The sequence below is a fragment of the Scardinius erythrophthalmus genome (genome assembly GCF_964197995.2).
Source record: "Scardinius erythrophthalmus genome assembly, chromosome: 12".
NCBI classification, from domain to species: Eukaryota; Metazoa; Chordata; class Actinopteri; order Cypriniformes; family Leuciscidae; genus Scardinius; species Scardinius erythrophthalmus.
This window is the reverse complement of record NC_138232.1, coordinates 4,896,480-4,906,897: the sequence shown is the minus strand read 5'-3', so window position 1 is coordinate 4,906,897 and position 10,418 is coordinate 4,896,480. Positions and strand designations below refer to the sequence as shown.

The 10,418-nt window shown below is 36.8% G+C and overlaps 1 protein-coding gene across 1 annotated transcript; it reads right to left on the bottom strand.

The window, feature by feature from the left end:
- Positions 1–256: 256 nt before the first annotated feature.
- On the bottom strand, positions 257–7,580 carry fam83c (family with sequence similarity 83 member C). Its single transcript, XM_081379751.1, has 4 exons — positions 6,850–7,580; positions 5,672–5,839; positions 4,523–4,647; positions 257–1,456 (listed from the first exon to the last, which is right to left on the bottom strand). The coding sequence occupies exons 1-4, from the start codon at positions 7,345–7,347 to the stop codon at positions 493–495; spliced, it is 1,755 nt and encodes a 584-aa protein (XP_081235877.1). The 5' UTR covers positions 7,348–7,580; the 3' UTR covers positions 257–492.
- Between the last annotated feature and the right edge of the window lie 2,838 nt (positions 7,581–10,418).

Here is a 10,418-nt window from a genome sequence, read left to right as displayed (position 1 = left end):
CATTTACATAGCAGAGGACAAATTTGAGTATGTGTTATCATACTTCATATGTCACTTTAAAAAAACTTTAAATATATATGTGTATAAATGTGTGTGTGTGTAAATTTATATTAAATGAATAACATACATAAGTTAATATACATTTTTTATGTAAACATGCAATTAATTAACCCTTCATGCTATTAATGAACCCTTCATGCTATTATGCTGTTGCACTAGCACCGCAGCTTCTTGTCTTCAAGAAAGATATGCAATCCCCCATTGCATACAGTTTATTATGACCAAAATCACTTCATGTCGCGATTACAATTTATAGGAACTTCCCAGAAGAACTTGAAAGCAGCATTAGTACAAAGTACTTAATTTTCATTAAAAATACAAATTCACTCAACACACACATCTCGCCTTTCACTCCTGGCTGAATTTTTTAGTCTTGAGTACAAAATGAGCAACAATCTCACTCCAAGAAAGAATGATCGATCAGGCCCAGCATTAATGAGGCATGTTGTTCTTTAGCTCAAAGCGACTGTAAACCTGCTTGGATTTGTTCAACTTGTTGTAATGGTTGACAAGGTCCAATTTGCTGTGACCTAACGTCATGCGTTTCTCGTCCCGCCGATGTATCCCTTTCTCTGGGCCAATCCAGTCCGCTGGCATGGGGCCTGGTGGAGGAGGAACTTGCTCACTCTCTGGTTCGTTCTGAGAAAGATCTGGCCCGCCAAACGGAGAGGAATGAGAAGGCTTCTTCTGGAGGACGTGAAAGTCCTTGTCCTTTGTGCCGAACAAATCAGCGAACTTACTGAGGAAAGGGGCGGGGAGTCGATGTTTGGGGGAAATCCTGTTGTCGCTTGGAGATTGTTGAGTCGGTGATGGAGGTTTTGGAGAACTGTAGAGACCTAAAGACTGGATTTTGGATGTCTGTCCAGCAATGTTTGTGCGTAGGTATTCTGCGGCTCCGACTTTGGCCCATTCCGCTCCAGCGGACTGAACTAAGGAAGGGCGTTCAACCGTCGGATTTTGGCGGTTGTCGTTAGGAGAACCTCTTCCTATGTGGGTTCCCGGTGGCATCTGAAGCCCTGAACTCGTGACTCCTTTCCTGTCAGGAGTCTTTTGCAAGTTGTCCGGGTTCTTCTTGTCATGCGTGACTTTGTAAACATGTTTCATGCCTGGAGGAGCAGCTTTGATGCTGGAAACGCTACCACTGGATTGGCTACTAGAGTTCTCAGAATACACTCGCTCCTTGCTGCCGTAGTCTGCAAGGAAGTCCAACCCAAGGTTTGGGGCCGGCACGTTGTAAGAGTAACCGGGCAGCTCGTCTTCATCTGGATTGTGGAAACGGTCTATTATTTGGGAATCTGCATACATACAGCGGAATTCCCGATCGAAGCAGTCCGTAACTTGGCCGGAGAAGTGCATTAGCATGTTGCTATGGACCTGAGAGGAAAGCCATGTAAAGCTAGAGGGGAAAAAGAGCATAAGAGCATAACCTGAAATTGTTCTTGAAACAAATGCACATTTTATAGAAAATTAAGACCATAAAACAAACATCCCACCAACACAAAGGGATTCATTCATGAAACATGAGCAGAACGAATTTCCATAAAGCTGTTAAGAAAATCATTTTTCGCACTGAATGCTTTTGTAATTCACACAGAAATGTGTTCTGCTTGGGTTTCATAAATGAGGTCCAAAGATTCCATCCAGCCTGGGTGAAAAGGTTCAAACTGAATCCTCAATTACAGTTTTATGGATGGTTCAGGTGACTTATGCTAACAAGTGTTTAACTGCGTTCAAGCTAACCATCTGTTTGTGGCATCACTCAAATGTCTTGCATGATACTGACATAAAAGAGCATGTGATTAGCATTACATTAGACCATCGCAGCCTTTTCCGGTTTGTAGGTTAAAAGAGCACAAAAGAAAGCATGCATACAATCTCCGTTAATTATTTCTCCGTTACAAAAGTTCATAAAAACTTCTAAATCGTTAGTTTCACAAAACTATGTTTGCAAGCAATTTCCCTTTAAACTGTATGCACTTCTATACAAACAAAACTCCCTGTTGTCTGTTATATGGGCAAAGCCTCACCCACTATCCACACTAATAACACACAAAGTTATACACAGGCTATCAGCCGCACTAACCCTGACATAACAAGACAACTCCTACACAAACTCATTCCTCCTAATCATTCCTAATCATCATAACTGAGGAGCAGATTAGCCATTTAGACATAGTCCATGCAAGACTGTTGGGTCTCAGCTCCCAAATATTTTTTTAAAACAACATATTGCCTTTGTAATTCATCAGTTTCACTAAAAAAAATCCACCAAATTATTCACTGAGGCTTGGAAGCTGACGGCTAATGCCAATGCTAACACTGTGCCGGAGAAATGCAGAATCATCATGTTTTCATTGCTAAGCTGCTCAAGCACATGAGGAGCAGGTCCTGTCATCTCCCTGCCAAAATGCTGCCATGCGCTTAAATGCTTTACATAATACAGAGTGATATGACTGAAATGAGATAAGCCTGGACTGATGGGTATTTCAACGTGAATAATTCAATGCAACTGAATTCCTCATGAGAAAAATTTCGAGTTGCTTCTTGAATATTTGGCTTTCAAAACTCGTGCTGTGACATGTTGTACCTGCTAACCTGTACGTTAGTGTAGCATGTCACACACTGACATGTGCTGAACTATCAGCTTTTTTCTGTTAATTATTGTATCTTATATCAAATCACTGGTACAGCCCTTGATTACAGATTATGTGGTATTACTTTACTGTCATCAAAGAAACATTCAAACAAAATGATTCTTAAAGTGCCATCATTTAAAGGATTTCATTCAATTAATGAGACTTCCAGTAGTAAATATCACTGTAGCCAGGGCCGGTTCTAGACATTAGGAGGCCCTAGGCAAAATTCATGTTGGAGGCCCCCCACCCCCAATAAAAAAACACTTGAAACAAAAATGATTCCTAACCTTTTTATTTATACAACATTTAATTTTAAAAGCAGTATATTTTTACTTACACAGTACATAAGTTTGGACACATTACTATTTTTAATGTTTTTGAAAGAAGTCTCTTATGCTCATCAAGCCTGGATTTATTTGATCAAAAATACAGAAAAATAATATAGTGAAAATAGTTAAAATTTAAAATAATGGTTTTCTATTTTACTATACTTTATATTTCTGTGATGCAAAGCTGAATTTAGTGCCACGTGATCATTCTGATTTATTATGTTAGAAATGGTGCTTAATATTTATTTTATAACCTGTGATACTTTTTTTCAGGATCTTTGATTATTAAAAAGTTGTTTTAAAAAAGTCTTCACTGTCACTTTTTATATATTTAACACATCCTTGCTGAATATTCCTGTTTTTTTTTCTCTGTATTTTTGATCAAATAAATGCAGGCTTGTAGAGCATAATAATAAACTTCTTTCAAAAACATTAAAAATAGTAATGGGTCCAGACTTTTACCGGTACTGTATGTACATATTAATCAAACTTTATCTAAGGTAATCTCTTTTTTGTTTAATGAAGATGTTATTGTTGTTGTTGTTATTTTGCTGTTTTATTCAATTTATTCACAGTTCCAGAATCCCACTTCAGTAGATGAGCATAAGTGATTTTATATTGCATTGCTACCTTAAATATGCTATACACAAATCAAGTGGAAGAGAAAGACACGATCGCTACTGAGCAGAAAAAAATATATAAAGTGATATTATTGGCGTAATGTCTGGAATCTAATCATCAGCAGAATTTAGAAGATAGACCCATAGATATGAGATCCTTTATTTGAAACATTTAAAAATGTTGTAGTGTGTTGGCTTTTTAACTTAGAATACAGACGTCTTGTCTTTTAATTGTGTAGCTTTTTTACTAGTCAGCTCCCGACGCGATGTTATTCATTGTACGCGCAAATTCAAAGCGTCGCGTCTTGGGCACGTTACGCTCGCGCTCTTTTAAACTCGTAATAAAGCGGTGAATGATTTTTCCAGAAATGACGCTGATCTACAGTACAAGTTTATATTTAGAATACATTGCAATCACTCCAAAATAGATGACGACAACTCACACACCTGCATTATGAGATGTGCTTCTTTGTGTGCTTATTAGGCTTTTGCCTCGCAGCACCTGATGGATGCGTTCTTTACACATACTTTCAGAAGCCGGCACCCGCTTTGTAACGGACACATTAATTGGTTTAACTGTAGTAATGTAACAGTCTATGGTTAAGATAAACATCGTCACTATTTTTAGTTAATAAATAAATATTGAAATAAATTGTAGATAGGACATTTGTACATTTTTTTTTTTTTTTTTTTTGTCCCTCTGTCTGGGCCCCATCCCGCCAATCGGGCCCTAGGCACGTGCCTAGTTTGCCTTTGCGTTAATCCGGCTCTGACTGTAGCAATTATGATATTTGGTTAAAATTATGATTATATAATGCATTTTTAAAAACTTTATTACACAATGCTTGGACAAACACATATGACGTGATTAACATACCTATAGGATCCAGCTATGACTTCCTCGCAGTCAATGATCATGAATTTCTCTTGAACCTGACCGGTGAATTTCTTCCCGCTTTTGGTGCAGTACGTGTCTCCACATACACTTCTTATGCGCATATTCTGAAAAAAAGCAGCATTACAGAAATGTTAACTATCTGTTTATTTAAAAAACATGAGTATATTTTGCATAAAATTTTAATTTGAGTTCTGGTTCACCTACACTACCGTTCAAAAGCTTGGGATCGGAAAGATTTTTAATTTTACAAAGGTTGCATTTATGTGATCAAAAATATTGTAAAAACAGTAATATTGTGTAATATTAATAATTTCTTATTATTGTCAATGTTGAAAACAGTTGCGTACTATTTTTTTCAGGATTCTTTGATGAATAGAAAGTTCAAAAGAACAGAATTGATCTGAAATAGAAAGCTTTTGTAACATTATAAACGTCTTTACTGTAACTTTTGATCAATTTAATGCATTCTTGCTGAATAAAAGTATTCATTTCTTAAAAAAAAAAAAATCTTCCTGACCCCAAACTTTTGAACAGTCGTGTATAATGTTACAAAAGCTTTCTATTTCAAATAAATGCTGTTCTTTTGAACTTTCTATTTATCAAAGAATCCTGAAAAAAACAGTTTTCAACATTGACAATAATCCGAAATGTTTGAGCAGCAAATCATCATATTAGAATGATTTCTGACGGATCATGTGACACTGAAGACTGGAGTAATGATGCTGAAAATTCAGCTTTGATCACAGGAATAAATGACATTTTACAATATATTCATAGAATATAAAACAGTTATTTTAAATTGTAATAATATTTCACAATATTCCGTTTGAACAGTACTGTATATTAATAATAACAATAAATGAATAAAGTTGAATAAAAGCTGTTTTGTTTTGACAAAAATGCTTTTAAAACAACATAAAATATTTCGCTTTTTATCTGAATTACCTAATGGACTTATTTAAGGCAACTTACATAAGACTTAGGTTATTCTGTTGACTGACAGATGTATTCATAAAACTGAGAACACCCATCTCATATAGAAAACCTCTTATTATGTGCAGGGATAAGAACTCATGAGCTGGGCCACACAAAATGCATTTTCTATGAGTGCGTCAGTGTTTGACTTACACTCAAGTGTGAATTCTGGATGTCTAGTTCAGAGCACATGCTCAAGAAATGGGAGAGATTCTTCTCATCCAGTAGAACATACACAGGAACCCTGCGCTTGTTGGAGGCCTCCACTAAATCACAGAACAGGTCCACGTCTGTAAAAATATCCATGACTACTGCGATAACCTGTGTTGCAAAGAAAAGTTGTTAAGACATGCATAACAATAAAACACAATCTTTAAATGTACATCACTGATTTTGAGGTGTTTTCGGTGATAACAGTTTTAATGATAATGATCAAGCAATTTAGCAGTCAAGTTGCTCATAATGTTTAATGTAACATTTTTTTTACGCATTTGGACATTTAAAGGGATAGTACACCCAAAAATGTAAATTCTGTCATCATTTACTCACCCTCAAGTTGTTACAAACCTGTTTGAGTTTCTTCTTTCTGCTGAAAACAAAAGAAGATATTTTGAGGAATGTTGGTAACCAGACAGTTGACTTGCATAGTATTTGTTTTGCTACTATGGAAGTCAATGTCAACTGTTTGATTATACCAACATTCTTCATAAAATCATCTTTTGTGTTGAACAGAAGAAACAAAACTCATACCGGTTTGGAACAACATAAGGGTGAGTAAATGATGACATAATTTAAATTTTTGGGTGAACTATGGCTTTAAGTCACACTTATACATGTCTAAATGTTGCCTCCATTAAATCATCAATCTAAATTACAAGTTTTTCTCAGAATAAACTTTCATGAGGCATGTTTTTAACGACTTTTAAAGGTGATTTTCATTGGATTTATGAAGTGCATTTGAACAGAACAAATTTTTTTTAGTGAAATATTTTGTTTGGAATGTCTGCTTGTGCTGTCTTGCAATACAAATAGCATTTATTTTAACCCGATAACATTCATACATGTTTATGTGTAGCAAAAATACTTTTCGGGGGTCAGAGTCAGTCTAATTATTCCTTAGGCACATTATGTGCTACGTAAAAATTGAACAAATTCCAAATGAAAACTATCTGAAAGCGGACTTAAAAAGTATCTTGTTTACGTGTGACGTCACACATAAAGAAATGCAAGTTTCGTGGAAAACATATTTGTAAACCACAAGTATGGAAATGGCATTAGAACAATGTTTTGTACATTTTTCTATGGTATAAGTGGGTTTATGTTGTTCTTACCTTCTTGGCTTTACTAATAAGTGATCGAATGAGATCTTTGACATTTTGCGACTTGTCCCTCTGAAAGTATATCTTCGCTTCAGTGGGTCCACATCGGTTGGAAAGCTCTGGCCAGCCCAGCTCCAACATTGGAGGCTCATCGTCGGACATCATGGGGAAATAAGTCCCTGAAGTGAGCTCGGACACCGTGTCCCCTTCCTCCATGTCCACTCCATTAGTCCCACTGTCCACGCCGCTACTTTTGTCCACATTTTCGGTGATATAGCGTATTTCCAGCGAGGACAGAAAGCTCAGTTCTCTTTCGTCATGCAACACTTTTTTATACTCCTTCTCGCCCTGTTCCAACAGCGCGTCGGTGGCGAGCCGCGCGGCTTCATTGTGGCTGAGCTCGAGTGTTGATCCGTGTCTCCAGGGGTTCTTCACATCCTCCACTCTGGTGGCGAGCTTCCCTTTACGCGCAGGGTTCGCCGTCGGACGCAAAGCCTCGGAACTCATCATTTCCACGACTTATGTTTCTCCAAGTAATCTGGGGTTCACAAAAGTTCAAGCGAACATTCGGTTATTAAAGCTGGTGTATTCCAAAGCTGACCTCGTTTTAAGTCATGGTAGTTGGAGTGCGTTATTCCCAGAGGCCTCTCCGCGTATTGTTGTGAGCTACTGGGAAACTCAACGCTGCGCTCCACCTGCGCTCTCACCTGCGGCTGCCTCGTCCAATCAGATGCTCCACCTCCTCTGACGACATGTGGAAAGAAAACTATGGCAGGCCGTTTCAACATAGGCCCTGTCCCAAATGGCACACTCCGGACTTGTGGACTTCCTCAGAGTCCACACTTTGGTGACGTCATGTAGTGCAGACCTATAGGGCCCTTGGCGCGAGTCCACGAGGGTGCATTGAGAGGTATTTTTGGGACAGACTTGATCAGCACGCCGGAAATAACGGGCTGTTTTTTTTTTTGTTGTTGTTGTTGTTTTTTTGCATTACAATGAAAATACAAAACAATGAACATGTGGGGATACAGAGAAAATGAAAGTAAATAATAACAGTAAATAAAATATTTTTACAATTTATATAAAACTTGTTCTATAATACAGGATATTTTCGAAGCTCTTTTATTGGAGGGGATTTTTTGAAGTGAAGAATAACTGTAAATCATAAGCAAAAAATTTGCAACTAGGTTTGAATTTAAGGTATCTTGCTTTGTGAATATGATATTTACCCATCGTACAGAAAAAGTTTAATATATCATCTAGCTTTTTATTTTCAGAGAAATCAGAGTGAAAAATAACCTTACTGACAGAAATACAGGCCTGGTTGTTGTTGGACAGGAGAAATCACATTTTTTGCGCTCCAACGTCTTATCTCCATGTCAACTACACAGCCTAATTTTACAGTTCTATATTTTGATATTGTGCATATCACCTGGGCATTAGACAATAGATACACCATGCTTATTTAAATGATGTATACAGTTGTACATAATAATACATAATGTTCCATTTGAACTAAGATTGCAATTTTAAAACATAATGAAAATGTGCATGAGTTTCAGATGAATTTACAGGTTTCAATATTCATACTATGTTTACATATGACTCAGTAAAGCCCTGCCATTATTTATTTAATGAATCATAATGCGATCGTATTATTAAACGCGCTATTATTATGTTTGAGACATCAACCACTGGTCGATTACCATAATGTTTGTATAAACTGTAGGTAACCACTGATAAAATGTACATTTAGGTCATAAAAACCGTAATATTTTCTTCTCAGCCATGTCAACAATTATCCGCTAGTGAAATCTCCTCCCATCTGTTGTCTGATTGGCCTTTCGCAAGGATTCCTGGGTAGTTAAAGTGCGTGAAGCCTGCTTCTATGCGGGCTTCGCGGAAGACCGCTTCAAGGGCACAAAGGGGGTGCTGCTGAGCACACCTCAGAGCGGTAAAATGCTGAATGGGACAGCCTACGGACTCGTAGACTCAGCGAGCACGCGCAATTCAAGTCCACGAGACCGAAAGTCCGCATGAAGTGCGCCATTTGGGACAGGGCCATATAGGGTACAACGGGGCTAAAGGCACAACTCAAGAAAAATGTGCTTTTCACTTTTGCCATAGTATATGATTGCAGAAAAAAAAAAGTTTTTGTATTGAACACTGATGGAGCAACAGGTTTTGTGCGAAAATAAATTATAAAAGTGGTTTATTTCGTTTAAAAATCATATAAATGTATGAGGTGGCAATGTGGGCCTTTTACCTCACACACAGGTAAAACCAGCATGGGGCAAAAGGTACACATTATTTATACAAATACTTTAGGTTAAATAATATGTTTTGAATAATGAATAAGTTAATACTTGTTCAAAACAATCACTTTAGCATAGTTTGTGCTATTTTCAGTTTATTTTGATAACTAAAAGTACAATAAATATACTGTCATTATATGTTAAATTACATTTTAAAAATACAGAGAAGCAAAGTTTCATGGAAAATGGTTTCATTATAAATATGGTGATTATACTGTATCTAGGTTGACACTTAACTTAATATGATATTTACCATCTGAATAAGTCATGTCAATAAATGGAGAAGTCAGCCGGCTGTTTATTATCATGTTAATTATTGTGCCAGTTTCACCCCAACAGCAGAACATATTCTTCCTTTATTGAAAAACTGTTGCTTTAATTTCCTTAAAACACATTTGCGGATAAATATGAAAATATCACAGAAGCCATGTCTCAGTGTTAGGATTAAACATGATAAAACAGATACTAGTTATTTGCAAAGAAAAATGTTCAAATGGCTTGCCACAAGGAAACAAGCGATACACAACCTATTGTACTCAACTTGGCGCTCATCACACTGTGAATAGAGTAAAATGACTGTAGATTTAATTACTGTAGATAGTATCCACACACTGTACAGTATAATAAGTTGTTACGTAATACAGAATATAAGTTAACAGCATGTGATACAAATAGCCTTAGCAAAAAGTCTCAGTATACAAGATACAATAAGGGCCTTTTGATTTTACTTTCTTCCAAAACACGAAATAGTGACAAACACCACCACAGCACTTTACCTGTTTTCATTAGCAACAAGGACCGAAACTGAAACCTCAAATCTATTTGACAGAGCATCAATAAAAAAGTTATGTTTGACAAACTTTATTATTTATTTCAATGTGAATTGCGTTATTTTAGTACATAATGCTCTTGACTGCTTGATATGTAATTGACTTTTGACTCTGGACATCAGTAGTTAGGACAAAAACGACATCATGTGATCTCCCTGATATGGCGGTTATATTTGTGACGCATATCTGCATCATTTGAATGGTAAATATAGAGGATATAACTTGTACGATTCATTTACATGAGTGCATGCAGAGATGAGCACAAATGCACACAGAGAGCAGACATACTTGAAGGGCAGGTCTTTGCAGGCTCTAGTGCAACCTTTATGAGCACAAACACTTAACAAACTTTATACATGTTGCATTGTACTTCTCAAATGCGTTCTAAAGTACACCGGTTGTTGTCTTTTGTCTCCATTGTCCAACAGCGAGATAT